Source organism: Aptenodytes patagonicus, chromosome 26 (genome assembly GCF_965638725.1).
Source record: "Aptenodytes patagonicus chromosome 26, bAptPat1.pri.cur, whole genome shotgun sequence".
Taxonomy (NCBI): Eukaryota; Metazoa; Chordata; class Aves; order Sphenisciformes; family Spheniscidae; genus Aptenodytes; species Aptenodytes patagonicus.
The window spans coordinates 1,843,987-1,864,153 of record NC_134974.1 but is presented as its reverse complement, the minus strand read 5'-3'; the positions used below and the strand labels follow the sequence as shown (position 1 = coordinate 1,864,153).

The 20,167-nt window shown below is 55.6% G+C and overlaps 1 protein-coding gene across 2 annotated transcripts in view; it reads right to left on the bottom strand.

Moving 5' to 3' along the window:
* Positions 1–19,758, bottom strand: part of INTS3 (integrator complex subunit 3) — a 44,212-nt gene extending 24,454 nt beyond the window's left edge. Inside the window, exons 1-8 of one of the 2 annotated variants that reach the window (XM_076359797.1) lie at positions 19,435–19,758; positions 15,829–15,912; positions 14,590–14,673; positions 8,600–8,713; positions 8,252–8,336; positions 6,530–6,596; positions 2,788–2,932; positions 1,673–1,802 (exon numbers count right to left, since the gene is read on the bottom strand). In XM_076359797.1, the coding sequence (XP_076215912.1) occupies positions 1,673–1,802; positions 2,788–2,932; positions 6,530–6,596; positions 8,252–8,336; positions 8,600–8,713; positions 14,590–14,673; positions 15,829–15,912; positions 19,435–19,539 (814 nt within the window). In that variant the 5' untranslated portion in view covers positions 19,540–19,758. The remainder of the gene's footprint in view (positions 1–1,672; positions 1,803–2,787; positions 2,933–6,529; positions 6,597–8,251; positions 8,337–8,599; positions 8,714–14,589; positions 14,674–15,828; positions 15,913–19,434) is intronic. The other variant, XM_076359798.1, reaches the window with a different exon arrangement.
* Positions 19,759–20,167: the final 409 nt, after the last annotated feature.

Below are 20,167 nucleotides of genomic sequence, written 5' to 3'. Positions count from 1 at the left end.
AAACTACGGGGAGTTTGCTAGTTGTCAGAAGAGAATGAGCCAGGAGCACCGATGTTAGCCCCAATTTAGGTATTGTTTTGCTGGGTCATTTGGCTAAAACTGGCAGCAAACCAGGAAATAACCCTGACCAGCTGCCCCCACCGGTGTGGGAAGCAAGTGAAGCTAGAGGGACGTTCGTTAGGTGCCCCAGGACGCTCCGAGCACGGACGCAAAAGCTCAGCGCTCAGCTGGGAAGATCCAGACAGAGCTAAGAAATGCTTCTAGTGAACGCAGAGCTGCAGGAAGAGGCAGGGCTGAGCCCTGGGAATGTGAAACATGAGCCTTCCTTAGGTGTAGGGCTAAGACTCCTCTGCCTCCGCAAACCCCACAGGCTAACTCTGATAACCCAGAGAGGGAAACTGGGTCCCTGCAGCCCTTCGGCTGGCAAGTCTCAGCAGAGACCAGCAATGGCAGGAGACAGGTTCTGGAGATGCAGAAGAAGCCAGAGTTCACAAGAGCTTAAGGAGCATTTAATCAAATGATGTGCTGCGCGTTTCCCTGAGCATAATCTGAGATCTTTAAAGTGACATTAACACGGCCCCTGAGAGGAGAGCAGGCACTGGGGGCGGGGGGAGAACACTTTAAAGCCCCATTTCCAAAGACTCACTAGAATTGCTGCAGACAGATAATGATGTGACAGCCCCTGGAGAAGTGAATAATTTATACCAATAAAAATTATAAATATAACACTCTCTCCATCATGTCTATTTTAACCCAGACTGTGCAGAGAGCTCCACGGCTGAGTGTTCGGCACACCAAGCGTGCGAGGCTACTGGGAGAAATAAAATCCCATTTAGAAAGCGTCAGTTGCCGCACCTTCTGGACTTCTTGCTTTAGAGCTATGGAGCTTCATCGGGCTCTTTTCTGGACAGTCTGAAGGACTCAGACACTTTATATCTTTGGGCTCCAGCTTCATCTCAGCTTATAAATCAGTTAATTAAAAAAAGCAACAGCCACAATTATGGAAGTGTTAAGTCCAGAACAAGCAATACAATTTAACGACCCTCGTCGTGACCCGGCCGCATTCCCATGATCTATCATTACAGCTGCCTGAAGTATCTGTTTTTTGGGATGGTTTAAAGCCCAGATGCCTATAAGGCCTCTGCGGCATTTAAAAAAAAATGGCAAAAGCTGCCAAGCGTCAGAGCTGACCACGGGAGACCAGTCCAGGCCCTGTCTCTATTCCTAAGCTCCCTGCAGCCAGCAGTAAGCTGCTTTTGGAGACATCTTCTCCTAGTTAGTGACGAGAGGGGCTCTGGAAACAGCCACGTGGGCCTTGATGCTGATGGAGGTGGGATCACACGGTGTAATTATAGCTCTCGCTGCATGCTCTCCTGTAAGAGAGCATCTGGAAGGAACCCACGCGCCCAATGTGTTTTGCTTTAGTAGGGCTGTAATAGAGCCTGTCCGCTCTAGCACGGCCCTGAGACCTGGGCCAGACGGGGTGCGCAGAGTGAAAAGCAGCTGCCGTGCAGGATTTTTGCTCCAACTCACCCTGGAACGGGCCGACAGTCACGGCGGCCTTGCCGCAAGGGCGCGCGAAGGCAGGAGGGGGTTGCCTGTGGCTAGCGGGGCCCCGGCAGAGGCTGTCCAGGACAGAGCCGGCCGCCCCTTCGACCCTGGCCCTGCCTACCTGTGAACTGCGCACTGAGGACCTGCGGGTTGTGGATGATGTCCTTCCAGAGCTGCTCGAACTCGGGTATCCTTGCAACGTTTTGCAGCAGCCGCACAAGGTCCCGGCCGATCATGAAGCAGTCCATGAACTGGGGAAAGGAGAGGAAAGAAAAAGAAAAAAAAAAAAATCTCATTTACTGTTTACCTGCTCCTGAGCAGGGGGAAGGGAAAAGGCACTGGGGGGCAGGAGGAGGGGAAGGGAGGAACAGTCAGTCCTTCAACCTTACTGCCGGCTCCAGATGATTCACTCTTTGCACAATATCTACACTCCTGCCCCTGGCAGCCTGCCCCTCTTTTGAAGCTAGCAGGTTCTGAGAGGCAGGGTGACAGGCGGGAAGGTCAGCAGCTATTTTAAAATGTTCTCTCTCTTGTAAAGCAAACAATCGGCCCATAAATCTGACATTTTCTCTCCAGGACTGCAGCCAGTCTCTGAAGCTAGGACTTGACACTTGGTCCTTCCCGCCCAGCAAGGAGGAAGGGGAGAGCGGGCAGCGCTCAGACCAGCGGGCAGGGAGCTGCAGAGCCATCATGTCCCGCAGGGCTAGGACGCCAAACGCGAGGATTTCTGCCTACACCTAGCTTTGATGGCTTCTCCTGCACGATATGGACCGAAGAGTGGCCTGGAGCCGGCTATCGTGTTCTCTCTAAGCCTGCAAAGACGCTGGCTGCCTCCCTAAGGGAGGAACTGATGTTCTTGCAGCTAGGGTAAGCCACAAGCACTGAGGTGCCACAGCAGCAGAAAGAGAATGGTTTCAACCCTTGTGGCCTGAATAAAAAGGGACTGAAAAGAGGCAGCCGCATCAAAACAGCTGCTCTCCCCCTCCCTGCAGCCTGGAGTCTGACGGGACAGCTGGTGTAAATGGGTTCAAAAGCCATTCACAGCCTGCACTGAGAATGAACCACACACCACCGCCTGCACGGTGCAAGCTTGGGGGGGTGACTCTGAGGAACCAGCGTGTCTCACGCTTCCAGTCGCACGAGGAACGCGGGCAACGCCACCGCACGCAGACACAGACTCCCCAGAGAGGCAGGTCTCTTTTCCCAGCCGTCCCTTGAGTCCCCTGATTTGCTCACCCGTTCACGGAGGAGGGAGATGCAGAAATCCACCTCCTTTTGACGAAGAACCTGGAGCTGAGACGTGCCGTGATGGTCCACGATGAGCCGCAGGTACGTGTACACCGCCATGGCTATCAAGAGGCTGCTTTTCAGTACCCACTCTCTGTAAAGGAAGGAAAAAAGAAACAAAAAAAAGAAACACCTTCAGCCACCTCCCTGAGGGAACCACAGCCAGAAGTGATATAAAGGTGGAGACCCCGGACAGAGGAAACTGAGGCACAAAGGAAACAGCAAAGGCAAGGACTCCAGCCTGGAGAATGTTCCATCCACGGACCATTCCCTGCTCCGTACCGGGTGCTTGCTACGCTTTGGTCCAACTCTTCCTCCCCCAGGACAGCCCCATCACAGTCTACCGTCTGGGTGCTCGCACCCCAAGCTCTCTGGCAGGGTGGCAGACGCGCTCACGCGAAGCGCTGGGTGGATTTCCAGGGCCACAGAGATGTTCGCTGCAGCAACAATCTAAGGTATTTGCAACTGCAAGCAATAAAGTGCTCAGGAGCGAGTGGAGGGAGCAGCTGCCCCGTGAACAGACTTGACCTCGATGCTAGCGCTGACCGCCACAGGAGCCTCTTTACTGGTCTCCATAGCCAGAACAGCACCGAGCAAGAGACAACGCACCAGGACAAGCTATGAAGCACCTTCCCACACGATCAGGCTCACGCGCAGCCGCGCGAGAGGCGTTTTCACGCTCCCCTGCCACCAGTCTGCCCGTGCCGAGTAGATTAATCCAGCAAAATCGGTGGCATTCTGAGCAGCAGGTCACACAGGGCACCTGTTAATGAGATACAGCAGCTCTCAAGCCCTGCGCTGGGCTGGGAAGCAGCTCCTGCAGCACTGGGGGTAGAAGAAGAGCTGCCCCTGCCCCGGCTTGACCAGGCAACGGTGCGTGGGGCAGAAGGAAAAGAGCAGTCACGACTACCGGGGAAGCTGAAAGCACCGAATGGCAAGAACTGGGGAAAACCAGACGTGCTTAAGGTCAAATACCAGGGAGATTTGTGAGAGGGCAGATCTAGCTGTGTCGAGAGGGTCTGCAGCGGGAGAGACATCGCAGCCCCGTCGTGGGCACGGCAGGAATCTCTCCTACCTCAGGGGAGGACAGGGGCAAGCAGTGCTCTGGTCAGCGCAAGGGGCTCTACACCCAGGACTGGCTTTCTGGAAGCAGGTTTATTTCTCAGCCAGCTGGCTTCGCATCCTGAGCGTGGGGCAAGGTGCTTCAGCTCTGCTCCCTCAGAGCGGCGGAGCCCACCGGCAAAGCGTTTCCATCGGCTGCTCCGCCGCTGTCTCCTGCCTGGGCTGCCCTGCCCGCTCCGTGCGGCAGCGCCCTGTCTGCTGGGTGTGCCGCGTTCTCAACCTCCCTTATCTAAGCGCAACAATAAATATTCTCGGTCCATAAAAAGGACCTCGTCAGCTTGGTTATTTGCGCTGGATGCCAAGAACAGGCCAGGCCGGCTCGGTGCCTCCAGTGTGATTGATCACTCACAGTATCCCCTGGCTCAGCGAGCTGTAAATCAGAAGCCCCGTGGAAGTGCCACCGCTGCGTGCAGCAGCTGTAACGCCACGGCCACCTGAAGAGACACCAGCCCAGCGGCAAATGAGTCAGCTGCCCTAAATCACCGGGAGGGAACCTGGGAAGACGTGAGGAGTGTTTGTTTTCCCAGGCTCTTCTCCCGGCATCTAGCTGGATGCTAGGAGTAGGTTAATTAGTCGGCTGGGCGGGCTGGCCCGGCGGCACACGGCGCTGAGCGGAGGTTACGTTAGGGAGGATGTGGGAGTAATTAAGGCCGGGATCCCGGGGGGCCGGCAGGTCAGCATTTCTCCCTTTTCCCAGCGAGGGCTGCGCAGAAAATAAAAATGCTGTCAAAGGGGGGGCAAAAGCCACCCGCAGCCACAGGATTCATCGATCCGACAGGCAGAGAAAATGAAAACACCCGGAGGAAGCATCGCACTCGTGCCGCCATTAGCAGCAAGAAGCTAAATTAACACCCCGCTTTCGAGAGGCAGCGGATTTGCCTCCTCTCCGAGGTAGGCAGTGCTTGAGAAGCAGCTTTGCTGTAACTGTTTTTAATTAAACCCAGCACTCAACACTCTGAACGTGGCATCAGATCTTCACATGCGTGGCTTTAATTAAAGCTCTGGCTTTCCCCTAATCAAAGCACGTAAATCCCAGCAAAGAGCTGCAGGTTCTCCCTTGGGCTCACTTCCAATCCTCAGCTCTCCTCGCGCTCAGACAGTTTCTGTGCTGCTACAGGACGTATCATTGACACTCCAGCAATACCTTCAACAGGGGCCGAGCCTTTTCCTCTCACATTTGCTCCTCCGAAACTCCTCTCCTCAAGTGACAAAGCTCAGCTGTTATTTAGTGCATGGGGCTTTCTCCTGCAGACCCACGGCCAGATGTGGCTTTGGATCACCACTGAGAAGCTGCTATTTCTCCCACAGTCCAGCTGTTTGCAGTTATTTGTTTGCAAGACAAGAGCTGCAACGTGCTTTGGCGAGACGAGGAGTGCTTCCGAGATGCTCCAAGGCGCGGGGCAGCAGCGGCAAGTAGCACCAGCACACGGGAAGACCACATCAAGAGCTGGTAGGGGCTTAAATACGGTTGGGAACAGAAGGGTTGAGCTTAGCGCAAAGGCAGCTGAGGCAATACTGCGAAGAACCGAAGGTCAGCCAAGCCCAGAAGATCTCAGAGGGTCTCTCCTTCCCGTGCGCGGTGGGGCACTAGATGGCACTCGCAGCAGCGCACACCCGCACAGCTATTCCCGGAATAAAAGTCACTAGGACTGTTAGCTGCGGCCAAATAAATGCTTTAACAACTTGATTGTTAACCGCAGTAATAAGCGATTTTAGGAGGATCGCTGCTATTATAGACAGCGCTCGGCGAAAAGCTATAGGCTATTTAAAAATAATGACTCTGCCCAGCCAAAGGCTGCAGTTAGGAATTCTGCTTATCATCAATTAGCGTCTGCTTTGCCAACAAAGGACAATGCTGAGCCCATAGGACAATACTTCCCAGATGGCCTGTCCACAACAAATTAAAGTTGCAGCCCTGATGAAGCAGGAGCTGTTTAAACACAGGAAGCTTTTTGGGCAATTAACTCTGTCCTACTCCTCCAAAAGGAACACCTCCCCCGCAGCTCGGGAAACTCAGGAAGAAAATATTCCTGGGATGCTGCTCCCGAGCCACGCGTGCTCCTCAGCCACAGGAGGCGATGCCACCCCACTGCCCAGAGGGTGGGCTGACCACCTACCGGGTGCCACACGTTAGGGAACAGCCGTGTCTCCTCGCAGACGGCTGGGGGACATGTATCAGCCTGGGCAGACCATCTTATCTGACGTGACGCGCAGCCCCTCTCCAAACCCCGCGGAGGAGGTTTGCTAACGGAGGGACTTCAGGACACCCTCCTGCACACAACCTGCGGCAAGAGGGCTCCGAGAGCTAGAAATTGATGCCACGGCTTGAAAATACGCTTGGCGACACAGTAAGGGAACGCAGAGGTCTTTCGCGCAGGAAACCCCATCAACGCGCTCCCACGCAGGCTGTCACCGCAAACACACCGCCCCGAAATCTGCCTCTCTTGCAACCAGCAGGACAACCACCCTCTTAGCAGGCAGACGAGGAGCGCTCTCCTTCGCTTCGTGCCCGGCCGCTGCTCTCTTCAGACCGCACCAGCCTTCGCCGGCGCCTCCCGACCAGCCGTACCTTTGCTCAGTCAGTATCTCCAAGACGTTCTCGGCCAGCCAGATGTTCTTCGCCGTCACATCCCCACCTGAAAGCGAAAGAGCAACGGGGAAGAGAAAAGCCAGTCAGACGTACGGGTGCGGTTCTGTTGCCAGACTCAACTGAACCACCGACTGCTTCGATCCCCGCATCCCCAGTAAGGCCAAGCTAATTAAGGAGTTTGCTCCCTGGCTGGAGTACGCACTCCTGCCTGGTCCGGCTCTGCCTGCCACACGTGCTTGGCTGCTCCTAGATATAGCACATTTCTAGGTACAAGTGCCTTTCTGTTAGGGGATCAAGGGGGTCTTTGCTGCAACAGTATTCTTCCAAAAGAACCGTGATAATACGGGGTCAGTAATTATCCTTCTGGAAAGCAAAGGAGAAGCCAGAAAGGGATGAGATTCAGTAGCTGGAAAAGAGAAAACATTTGCAGCTGCTGACCCTACAAAGGAGAAACAGCATCTGCAAAGAATGCCCAAACTCTCAAATACAGGCCAGGTGTGTCTCTTAAATGAAGGGGTGTCTCATGCCCTCAGCGCGGGCTGTCGTCAGCACGAAGCTGGAGCTTTTGGCTGAAGTCGCTGGGAGCAGAGCGGGACTCCCGCTCGCAGGGGCACAGAAAACACCTAAAGCAGGCAAGCCGAAACAATGGGATCATAACAATTAAGGCATCGTAAAAAGCACTGAGAAGCGAGACAGCGGCGTCCTTCCAGAACAGAAGGGGCCCTGAACGGGGAGGTGCAACCGAGGGGAAACAAGGGATGCCTTCACCAGTGGTTTTTAAGACGTTCTGTGTTTACACTGTGACAACAGGGCCAGGGCAGCTTGGCTCGTACTCAGGACTCTGTCCCCTCCCTCTCCATTCTTCCTCCCCCGAAGAGCAGACACGGCAATTTCCAATCCAGGCTGCCCAGTCCCATGTCACAGGCACATACAATAAAAACACAATGTCAGGTTTTACGGTGGGACATTAATTCCTCCTTCGTGGACGTCAGCAGCCGGCACCAGCGCCAAGTAGAGAACACGGAAGAGGCACCGTTCCTGTGAATCCGGAAAGGCGTGTGTATGTGTGCACGGCTGTGGGGTGCTTACACCAAGGGCTGGGGGTAAAACACGCTACAGGCTACCATACAGCCAGTGCCAGCTCCCTGGAGGAGCTACTGACTTTAGGTGGGGTGAAGCAGCCTCCTGCGTCTCCGATGAGTTACAGAGGAGCCACATGCACGGCTCTGGCCATCCCAGAGGTCAGAGCAGGGACTGAGGATGATCCTGGTGCTCTTGCGCAGTGCTGTGGGGCGAAAGCTGGCAGCGACAGGAACCAATACACTTCCTGGCTGTTCCAGCACTCGCCAGAAGCCTCCTGGCTCTCTCTGTGATTCACCCCTCATAGAGGCTGTTGGAATCAACAGACTCTTGAAGGCTTATCCTCTGCTCCATTCTCCCTGGAGAGATTTCCTCACCAGACAGGTTGGGGCAGGCTTGGTGCCTGCCAGTGAGCCCTGCTCCTGCCTGTCAGCTGGGTACAGAGACACTCGGGAAGCCTGTCCGGACCTGGCTGCACGGCAGCACAGGCTCTGGCTCCGACGCCAAGTTCAGCACGCCACGAGTCGGCCCTGGTACGCCACCGACAGCGCGCCCAGCCTGCTGGCACGAGCAGGGGGGGGATGCAGGCAGCGGTCACCTCGTTCCTGTGGCGCAACTCACCCGCGATCTGCTTCATGAAGGTCATGCAGACGCCATCCGCACCGAGCACCCCGCTCTTCACCAGCTCCCGCAGCAACCACACCAGCTGGGCAGAGGGAAAGATCAGCGCGGCTTTTGCCACAGGACCCCCCCCCCCCCCCCCCCCCGACACCTCTCCCCAACACCGTGGCTGCTTCAGCTGGCAAACGCTGCCATGTTTCCCTTCCAAAGGCAAATCCTTAACATGGAGCAAAGGAGCTCCACCGGTGCCGACTGCCCCCCAAGCCCGCCACGCTCAAATGCCCTCTGCTCATCCTCTGCCTGGTTGGTGTGAAAGGAGCGATTCTGGGGAGAAGACCTTCTCCTCACCTGGGTCCGACAGGTGTCCTGCAGCTTCAAGTACTTCTCCATGAGAATATGGTTGATCTTGTTGAGAACGATGTTCATGCCATCTCGGCTCACCAGTGCCAAGTCCCGGTAGCACTGCAGCAGAGAAGAAGAGCAGGAGATGGTTACAGATGAAGGACCGTAACGGAAAACGTACAATGGTTTTATCAAACCTGACCAGGTAACAGCAAATAAACGAATCTCAGGGAAAGAACATCAAGGCAGGCAAGACTCCCATGGGGTGACCCCAATTGGCATCCCAGGGCCAGGCAGGGATCCAGCCATTAATCCTCTGGGATGTTATAAATTGACAGCTGGATTCATTGGATTTAGCCCCAGGAGCCAAAGGTTTCTCACTCCAGAACGGACACTGGCGGGTGTCCCTGTCCTCTCACCCCAGCCTTCCCTGCACCCTCCCACAGCTCTGGAGAGACCAACACTAGAGAGAAAAGACAGACGACGGTCCTTCAGGAAGGATCAGTTAATAAACAGCCGCATCCAGATCGCTTAAGCCCCCCGCTGCTCCAATCTCCCCTGGCACCAGCGACAACTGGAACCGCACTGAAGACGCCTGCAGGACTTGGGGTCACTACGATGTGATGCTGCTTCCATACCCTGGGAGGTCCATGGAGATGCAGGAGCGGAGGCAGGTCGTCCCCATGCCACCCGCTTCTGCTCACACAAGACTTCCGAGGTCAGGCAGAGCTGAATTTGGAGACCATCTGGCTCAAAACCATGCTACCACGTTGGCCTGTTTCGGGTTAGAAATCCAGACATCCTGCCCGCGGTCCAAACTGGCAGATTTGGTGGGGCTCTGCTGTGGGAAGAGGGAACTATCGTAGGGAAAGGAAGGACTTTCTCCACTCTCGTCTGCCACCAGCAGCCAGACAAAAACGCCAGCCAGAGAGCAAAGGTGCTGGCTCTCCCTTCCCCTCCGGTCAGGACAGCAGGGGGTGGAGGGTGGTTAGGAAGTAATTTGCTAAGCGGTTCTGCACGAATGTTAATTTGTGCCAGTAAATGTCATGATATTCCAGAGAGCAGGGGTCTGGTCTCTGCATCCTCCTTTAGAGAGTTAATGAGGCCTCAAAAGATCTCTTTGATTAGACTCCCTGTGCTCAGGCTTTCTCCCTCCCTTTTTCATATAGCACTGTGTAAATAAATTAAAAAAAAATATATATATATATTAAAAAAATCCCAAACAAAAAACCAGAATCCAAGAGGTGTAGACTCTTTGGGGCCTTTAATTGCCTTTGAAATGCTAAATGAATACCCACAAAGCAGAGCCAGACTCAAAGTCTCCACACAGACGACTACCTGGCCAGGAATGCACATCATCTCCCTCCGCTGCATCAGCTTTGAAAAAGAAACACACACATCACCCCGACGGGAAAACGCAGGGGATAGAGCCGGTCCAGGACACAGCCAGCCAGGGAGCACGCGGGATGCCAGTTCCCCTGTGGTCTGCCCGGACTCAGACGAAGCTTTTACTTCGTTTGGAAAACGCCGGTGTTGTCAGGTCCCTGCCCTGCCTGGATCCTACCTCCCGTGCTTGATGACAGGATTACGATCGCCCGTCGACCCTGGCGCTTCCCTCTCACAGGCAGACGCATTTCTGTGCCCTTAGGAGCAGCGACGAGACGGGCATTTTTCAGCTTAGTAGCTTTTCTTGGTGGTCAGTAGCTTAGAATCATAGAATCACTGAGGTTGGAAAAGACCTCTAAGATCATCGAGTCCAACCGTCGACCCAACACCCCCATGCCCACTAAACCATGTCCCTAAGCACCTCATCTACACGTCCTTTAAATACCTCCAGGGATGGGGACTCAACCACTTCCCTGGGCAGCCTCTTCCAATGTTTAACCACTCTTTCAGTAAAGACATTTTTCCTCACGTCCAATCTAAACCTCCCCTGGCGCAACTTGAGGCCGTTTTCTCTCGTCCTATCACTTGTTACTTGGGAGAAGAGACCGACCCCCACCTCGCTACAACCTCCTTTCAGGTGGTTGTAGAGAGCGATGAGGTCTCCCCTCAGCCTCCTCTTCTCCAGGCTAAACAACCCCAGTTCCCTCAGCCGCTCCTCATCAGACTTGTGCTCCAGACCCCCTGGAGCTTCTTCTGTGTTCAAAGAATTCACCCTTTTCTGGGTGAAACATCTAGGCTTTGGTTTCCTGCCAGACGCGTGCGAGGTGCAGTGTCCACATCTGCATTTAAAGCCACCAAGAGGCCCCGTGATACGGCCCTGACGGTGCGGATTAGCTCCCGACCGGCTGGGCTGATTCCGGCAGCATCCTCAGGAGAAGGGCTGGAACAAACAGCTAGAAGAGACACTCTAAGGGATCTACTTCTGGTTCACTCTTTAAGTCCCAGGAGGAAGGACACCATAATCCTATTACCTAGGGAAGTTTGGCAGCTCTTCACCTTGCTTACTGCATACTTCCTCAAACCCCGTAAGCAAACACCGCCGAAAACGAGAACTTGAACCGCACCTACGACGTTGCCGACCCTTGGCCCAAAGTACAATTGGCCAGAGGAGAACAAGTCCCATTTTATCAGGGTCACGGCAGCGTGGCACGTCACCAACCGGTTGCTTGGACGGGTCAGACTGGACCCCTGCCTAACAGCCTCCGGCACAAGGATGGCAGGAATAATCCAAAGGAAGGTGCGCGGGGAAAATCTTCAGGGCTCCAGCAGCTAGGGGGGGTGGGGAGAGAACCTGAATTTCTTGATTATTGCCAAGGCTGCAAACAATCCATCGTCTCCTCCCCGCTCTCGGCAGATTGGAGCCGCCACTCGCACAGGCCGTTTAATTAACAGGAAGGAACGAATGATAAATGTTCACTTTAAATGAGGGCAGAAGCAAAATAAAAAGAAAACAGCCATCGAGCGGAGGAGAGAAGCCCCCTCCCACCCAGCACCAGGGCAGAAGAGGCACACGGCGGACAGACACCGGAGGAGATGTCAGGGGAGCGCTGCGCTCATCTGCGGGGAGGGCTCCGTGCACTCTGATCCCGGAGCAGACTGTTTAATTAAAGTGAGAGGTGCCAGGCGGAGGAGGGAGATCCGACGGATCAGTTGCCGTCACTTTGATATTTGAAGGCAGTCAAGTGTCCCTCCTCACAGCTGGACAAGTTTAGCACAGCTAATCTCTCCTGGCTGGAGTGTCAGGGCAACAAAGGGGGAGGAGGAGACCTGCGTGCTTCAGCCGATCCTCTGCCGCGGCGAGGGGAGGGCTGTGCCACCATTTCTTTAATTGATCAGTGAGGGGACGGGGCAGCTCAAGCCCCCTCCCAAAAAGGAAGGGAGATGTGTTTTAAACAACCTCTCCGGGAGGAAGAGGGGGGTACCTCCACCTCCCCTCCATGTACCAGCAGATGCAGGTGGGGGACAGCGAGGCCGCGGTGCGAGACGAGACGGATCCGCGCGCCGGGGACAGACATCCACTGAAGAAATACAAGATGACCAAGCAGATGGCGTGAGATGCCTTTGCTAGCGTGCTGGGACTGGAGCATGTGCTGCACCCCCTGCTCGGCTTCTAGGGCAACAAGCGCTAAAATACCCCTGAATGCAAACACGGCCAGCTACAATATCCCTTTTTTTTTTTTTTTTTGGCAAAACAACAGGTTCCAGGAGTACGGTGAAGCCTCGTGGGGTATGCTCGGGTCAGGGCAGTACCACTTCCACACCAACCTCGCCGGGTTCGATGCTCCCTGACACAACGCTCCCGTGAATCTTCACCCCTGACCAGACGCGGGAACGGTTACTGCAGACGAGCGGGGCTGGCTGCGCTGAGCGTCCTGGACCCGTGGGCTTCTCGCTGGAGGACGAACAGAGCTCTGCCCTCTGCGTGACGATTTCAGAGCTCTCGCAAGAGTCTCACAAGATGCCTTTGTCAGTCAGGCAAGCGTTAACCCCTCTTCACAGGCAGGGAGCAAAGGCAAGGAGTAACTCCCCCCCCCCCCAAAGCCTGGTAGAAAATGACTGACTGGCTTCCCGTCCTCGCTGTCTGGATACAGGGCAGGTGGCAGCAACAGATGACATCAGAGACCAGCAGACTGGCAGATCCAATTACTCCCTAAGAAAAGTAACGTGCTCCGAAGAGCGGATCTGACAAGAGCAGGAGGACCAGCCACCTCTAATTAACGTGGCCATGAGCAGCAAAGCACGCCCCCGGCCTGCCGTCTCAAGAGAGACGGCGTCAGGCCCTGCCAGCAGCTCGGCCGCAAGGGAGCCGGACCGCTCAGCCCCTCGCTCCCCTTCGCCAGAGGGGATCTCGGAGGGGAACGTGCCGAGCGGGTTTATCCCGGCCCCTCGCGGCGGGATGGCCAGCGAGTGCCGTGCAGATGGAAAGCCGGAGCATGCCGGACTCGTTCAACCTTTGCTTCCAGCATACGGAAGCACCTGCCCCACGAGTCTTATGCTCGGTTAACGGCGTCTGGATGCTCCCCACCGCACCCCAGCTGCGGTCCAGAACATCCTAGAGGGGAGAAGAGCATTTTATTTGCCGTGGAGGAGGTTCACCCTTTGGAGGACCATCCCGTAGAGCACCGCTAGTCAGCAACTAAAAATACTCTTTGGCTCCCGCAGTGTCTTGGAAACAAGGATGTGTTCAGCAGTGCTCCGAGCCTCAGCTGGATTCAGCCTCTCCAGGTTTACGAGTCTTGTGCTCAGCGCACGAGGCAGAATCAGGCCAGAGCCTAAGGACAGCAGGGCTGGGGACTCTGCGGTCAGGGTTTGGGAAGGCCTTAAGCCAACAAGGAGACAGAACAAAACACGGCCATCTAACCGAAGAGAAATCTGACTCGCACCAGCACCGTAAGCAGTCAGGCCTAAAGGCTCCCAGGAGAAGCGTGTTTTACTTTCAAGAGGTAATTTCTGGGGAATGGAGCTGCACCTTCAGTGACAAAGACCGTCCCATCTAGCAATGCCAAGGCAGCTACGAGTTCTGGGAGCTAAGGCAGATCTATTGCTTTGGCGGAGAGAGCTCTGCCCTCATAGCAGTGATCAAATCAAGAGAGACCATGGCACAAGTCACCTTCGGTTCAGTGCAGCGCCGGGATTTACAGAGCATCCCTAACGGCACGCCACTCAGCCGCGCTCGCGGCAAACCCTGCCGACTTCAAGAACCCACTTCAACCCTTTCAAATTCTCTGCCACACCTGTTAACTGAAATGCATCCAAACAAGGACCCCCGGGTCTCGCTCGCCATGCACGGCCCTTCCGACAGTGTGCTTGTTTTTCCTTGTACCTGCTACAAATAGGTCTGGTTTCTATAACAAAACATCATTTTCAACTCCCTCCCCGAGTGCCCCCAGCTTGTAGCAACAGCGCCAACTCCACACCCAAGATCTTTAGAATACAAAACATTCATCTTCCTGTAGGTGAGTAACTACAATTTTAAAATCACCGTTTACAGCGTCGTTAAAGAGAGTTATTTAAAAATTAAATTCCGTCTGTGAAATTAATAGAGGTGGACTGCTAAGAAGCAATTTTCTCTAGGAATTGGACATGTTCCTCCTCTAGAGTCTAGGTGATTATTTCTGTAGGCATCTACATCTGGCTGCCAGCACGCAAATCCGTTCTGGGCCTCCAAAGTCAAGGCAGAAACTGGGAAAGGCCTTACAGTTTCTTGAAGAAACAGTACTCGCCTCCCACAGTGAAAAACAATTAATTCTAGGGCTGTGAAAGAACCCAGCTGAGCTCCCTTCCCTGGTGGCAGTATCTGCATTCCCCTGAGCAGCAGCTGCTGCAGCCCCTGTGCCACGTGGACGCAATAAAACCAGGAACGGTCCAAGCGAAGTCACTGCCCTGCCACAATAAACACTGCTCAGCGCTGAGGGTTCCAGCCAGGTGCCTTCCGACGCCTGCACGAATCCCAAAACTTCCACACCTCCGAATACCCGGCTTGCCCGGAAAGCAAAAATCTCTCGTGGACAAACTTCCCGCAGTCACCGACGGGCGCAGGCGTGCCTTACCTTCTGTGCCTGAGCAGGTTCGGTCAAGACCAGAGTGAAAAGACCCAGGCAGATCTCCTCATGCTGGGGGGTTCCTTTACATATCTGAGAGAGAAAAACGCAAGCGCCATCGGTGAGCAGGTGAGACGGGGATGTTAAGAGGAAGGTCAGTAAAGCGACAGAAGAAGGAAACCCCTCTGGAGCCCACCAAATGGCTGGTCAGCGGAGCACCCAGCAGCCCGCAAGGAATTCAAAGCGGGATCACGAGGGAATACAGAAAACATACAGGGTCTCCCTAACATTTGTACCCCGTTGCAAAGTTAATGCTGGCGCAAACCTCTCAGCACCCAGAACTTTCCGGTGGTTTTAGTTGGACCACTTCAGGGTTATCTCGTTACTGAGGGGCAACAAACCCCCAGACAAGAACAGCAGCAGATCCCTGAGCCCCGTCCTGCGGCTGGGGACCGGCCCAGGCTCTTCTTACAGACTTTTCTACAACCTGCTCATCCAAGGGGGAAAGCGTTTCATGAGCTTCAGAGCCCTGAAATCCAGCCTGGGTTGCCGACCTTTTCCCGTTAAGGGAAGGCAACTCTGCACCACTGACTCCAACAGCCCAAGGTGTTCTGGGGAGGAAAAAATGCAACCAACATGTCTGAGAGCCCATTAACGTGTCACACGACGGTTTTCCTTATACGGTAACATCTGCAGCTTGCTGGCAAGTATTTTAAGACTACGCAGAGTTAGAAATAAATGCTCCATCCCTCAACAGAAAGGCTGAACCTGCCCTTTTCAGCGGTCTGGAGTCTGGCTGTTTGGAGGCCAGGAAAAAGTTGATCTGAGCAGCGGAGGAGTACAAAAATACACGAGAAACGCAAACACCAGCAGCACAAGCACAGTGACAGGCTCCTGCCTGCGTGCACACGTACAGAGCACTCATGTGCCGGGAGAGAGACATGCTCAGCCAGATTTCAGCAAGAAATTGCACTGCAGGTCGGCTTCCAAACAGGTGATTAGACAAGGCTTAAAGCCACGATGTTGTTTTGTCTTTTAACCGTAATAGCTCTGGGAATCCTTGACAGGCTGGGAGCAGCGAGAGCACAGCAGGCTCCGTTCCCCAGCCTCTTCGTATCTGCCTGTTCTTTGTGCCTTGCTAATAGCTTGCGTGCCCGCTCCCTCAGACAGAGATCCGTGCAGGTACAATATACCATGAATTATTTCATCCAGGCAGGATTTCTCATCTCTCAAGGAGATGACACTTACATGAGCATTGAGGGCATCGTTAGCTTCCCTCTCCGACAGCCCGTTGGTTAGCGAAGTCACGATGCCCACGCACCTTTCTAGTCTCTGAAACAGAGAAAAGCCAGACATCACAAACTTGGAAGAACAAGTACACTCGAGCACATCCTCGCCAAGGCAAGATACAGCAGAGGCTGCTTCGACCCCCCACCCAAACACCTGAAGGGACAGAAAAACAGCCAGCGACGCAGCAGCCGTTCTTGGCTCACGTCAAGGCTCCGAACCTCCTGCCAGCTGGAGAAGCTACCGCTTCATCAGCGCTCATTTATTCACAGGTTTGGGTTTTAAACACCCTGCTGACACCGCTCGAAGAGCCAAAAAGTAAATGCGTGATTATTCAGCGATACTAATACTCATGTCACTTTGAGACGAGGCCAAGACGCAGTCGTGCAAAGGCTGAATTTCAGGCAGGGTTGTCAACTCCTCGCTCTGAGAGTGGAGCTGCACCCCGAGATGACGAGCTGTCCCCGGCCCCCAGCGCAGGGAAGCCAGAGCCCGTCATCCAGCAGCTCCGCAGTGCAAGACCCACCGGCTCCTGTCCGCGTGGGAACCCTGGGCTTGCGGGGCAGCAGCCTGGAAACCTTCCGTTCTCGTACTTAACGCCTGAGCAACTTCTGGCTGAGAATGAACAGCCGGAGCAGACGTTTGCACGCAAGCACCCCGAGGGATGAAGCGACGGGAAGAGCCACGAAGTCAGGACTGGTAAGTTACAAGAGCGCAGGCATGAAAATACTGGAGAAGCAAATGGCAAAGGCTTCCACTCAGCTGGAGAGAAATCGGAGAGTTGCCCCCTCTTCACGCAGGGCGCGAACAGCCCCACGCAGAAATGGTTTCTCACCAAGACACTGGCGTTAGCCGATGCCTGCCTCTGGTGTGGGGGAAAGCGTGAGCGGAACGGTGTGACGCCGGGCACGGGCGCGCCACATCCTCTCCCCACCTCATCTCAGGGACGGTGACAGAAGGGCCGCACGGACTCGCAGGCTCACCACGTGCTCTCGCAGCAGCGATGATGCCCGAGAGCCCGCCAACAGGTGGAGAGGAGGGTTCCCGGCTGTCAGAAACAACAGCGGCTCGACCGCAGGGCTCCTTTAACGCCGGGGTCTTGCTCTCACGCTACGACTTGCACGGCGAGACGTTGTTCTAAATTAAACTCCTCCATAAACAGCTCTGTTGCCGCACGAGGGAGACGTGCCCTGCTGCCTTTGCCAGCGCCACCGCTTCCACGCCAGAGCTGCGGGCCCGGCTGGACCGTTTCGGCCACAGCAGTAACTCGAGGGTCCCCGGCTGCCAGCAAAACGAGGTCTCGCTTTCCTGGAGTTTCCTTGGAGCCTACGGTTAACGGAGCGGTGACCTGTTTGCACCAGGGAAAAGCGGCAAAGGCAGCCCAGGACAGGCAATAAGCAGGCTCCAAGAAGGTTATTTCTACACGGACACTTCTTGATTAAAATGCAAACACATCGCACCGATTATGGAACTGATTAGCGACTCCTTTGCATATCAAAGGGGCTGCAGTGAAGAAGCTATTGAGAAAGGGGTCAATAGTTCTCCACTCCAAGGCAATATGAAAGAAGATGTACTGGTCAGTAATGCAGAGATAATGCCTTTGTGAAACCGGCTTTGTTCCAGGCCGAGCGATGGCATTATGAAAAAGCAATGGGGCAAAACCCATGAAAATCTCCAGTCTAAAGCAGATGAATTATTTGAAAGGGAGGACAAGATCCAGCGGCTGAAAAACAGAGTTAGAAAAATCCCAGTGAGAAATAAGACAACTTGTTGGCAGATAATGCAGCCAATGAACCACCAGAAGAGCTTTGCAAGGAAGTTCAGCGTCAAATGATGTCTTTGATCTGAGACCCGCTGACGGACTTGCTGGATCTGGGCTTGGCATTCTCCTCTTGGGATAAACGGGCGACGCGCCAACTCACTACTGCCAGGTATGGAGGCTATCTGAAAACGGTATTTCTACCTTTGAGCAAGTTCAATGGTTCACGTTCCCGTAAAAAGCTCTGCTGCCTCCACCGAAACCCACGGCGGAACGAGACAATGATTTCTTTGTGTTAACGCCTGGTAGGAGATACATTTTTAGGAGCTCCGGTCCTTCTGATCACCTCTTTCTCCCCAAAACTGTGTTCAACTTACTGCCGCCAGCAGCTCCGACGACTGCCGAAGGGAAAGACTGGAGGAGGTTCCTCCCTAAACATGGCAGCCCGTTTACTGCGAAAACTCGATCTGCAACGGTCACGCACGGTTTTTCCTGTGTACGCTCCGTTTCCTGTTTGTTGGAGTCTTTTAACGCAAGAAACGCGAAACCTGTGACAGTAAATCCATCAGCGCTCAGAAGCGTACTTAATACCCAAACCAGCTTCTTCCAGCTGACCGGGCTTTTAGTCAAAAGCGCCGCTTTCCAGTGGTTTAAGAGGGACGGGAGGAAGGCTTGCCGGTTAAGCAAGGCTTGCCTCTGCAAAGTCTTCTCCTTCAGGTACCTGCGTTTGCCCAGATACGTCACCGTCACCAAACCTGAGCTCCACCGCGCTCGCCGCCTCATGGTGGCTCCTTCCCAGACCCGATCCTCTCGGGGAAAGATCCGAGTGAGAGCGACCCGGACCCCAGGAGACCCGCTTTGGTAGCCTGGAGACGATTTTCAAGCCCAACCGAAGCTCCCGGCCATGCCGGGCTTGCGGAGTTGCACGGGTCCGAAGCTGGGAACGTTCTGTCCAGACCTGGACAGGACCCAAAACACACACGGGGACCGACGAGTGCTTTGAAGGAATATAAATACACTCCAAATGGCAAAGGACAGTTTCCAGACCTTGAGACCTAGTTATTCCAGTTACCACCCTGTTTTTCTCCTGCAGTTGAAATCCAACATGATTTTTTTTTTTTTTTCCCCCGTCTACACCATTTCATGAGCCCCAAATACATTTGTTTCCATCGCACAATAAATAACCAGTCTCTCCCACAAGTCTGGCAGTTCACGAGAGCATCGCCGCCCCCGTGGCACCAGGGAAGCCGGCCCCGCACCAGCTTCAGGAAGATCCCTGAACGCTTGCCGAGTTGACCCTGCGAGCCAGGTGTAAATCAGCGTTGCAGAAGGGCCTGAGCAACGCGACCGCCTCGCCCGGCTCCCTGCGCTACCGGCTCTTCCACGCCAGGAACAGATCCCAGCTGTCCTGGAGAGACCCCAAACCTTCCCCACCTGTAAAAAGAACCGGCTCTCTTTTCCTGGTGCAGGAAGAAGAGCTCGGGGGGAAGTAGGACAGCCCTGTGTCATTTGGGGCCTGGCGAACACAGGTCAGAAAGTCTCCCAGATACTGGAAAGATGAGTCCTGTCGGTGCTCAGGCGCGAGGGCAAGCTTCAGAATCCCGCTCGACAGCCTGCAGCCGCCCTGCCCGAGCGCGGCTGGGGCGAGGCGGGCAGGGAGACCCCGGCTGGGAGGTGGGTTCTGCTTAGAGCGAGCCCCCTCCCCGCACAAGGGCCGGGCAAGGGGAGCTGCCTGTGCCACCCTGCGCGGGGCCGAGCCCGTAAGCCACCCCCTGGAGCCCCCCTGCCCCGAGCCCCAAGGCACCTACCTCCTCCAACTCATCCTTGGCATCCAAAAGAGTGGAGACCAGCAACTTCCCTCCTCCTCCTCCTCCTCCTCCTGCTGTTCCCCCCTTCCCCTTCTGCATCTCCATGGCTGGGGAAGGGGGGGGGAGGACAGCCCCTACCCAGGGGGCTTGGCCTGAGAGGAGCCCCCCCCTTTTTTTTTTTGCTTGGTGATCCCCCCCCCGCCCAGCTCTTCCTCGTGGGAGGACGGGGAGGGGGGTGTTTATGGGAAATACCCCCCCCGCCGGAGCACCCCCCCCCACTCCTGCAACGGGAAGCGACGGGGTGGAGGGGACAGGGGCACCCCTGTCTGCACCCCGGACCGAGGGGGGGGGGGTACGGGGGGGGGGGGGTACAGGGGGGCAGAGGGCTGCCTCCTCTTAGCAGGGGCGGGGGGGGGGGGCTGCTCTTCGACTAGGGCAGGCCGGGGGGGGGGACCTGCGGCCGTGCCGGGGGGCCCGTGCTACGGCGGGGCCCGTGCTATGGGGGGGGGGGGGGGGGCCCTACGGGAGGGGGCTGTGGAGGGAACCCGGGGGGCTGTGGGGAGGGGGGTCCCGGGGCAGGGAGGGGGTCCCCGTCGGCCGTGCCAGAGGTGGCCCGTGGGGAGGGAGGCCCCCGGGTGGGGCCTGTGGCGAAGGGGTCCCGGGGGGGGGGGGGGGGGGCCCCCGCCGCGGGCGGGGTGGGGGGGTGACAGGTCCCCCGGCGCGGTGCGGGGCA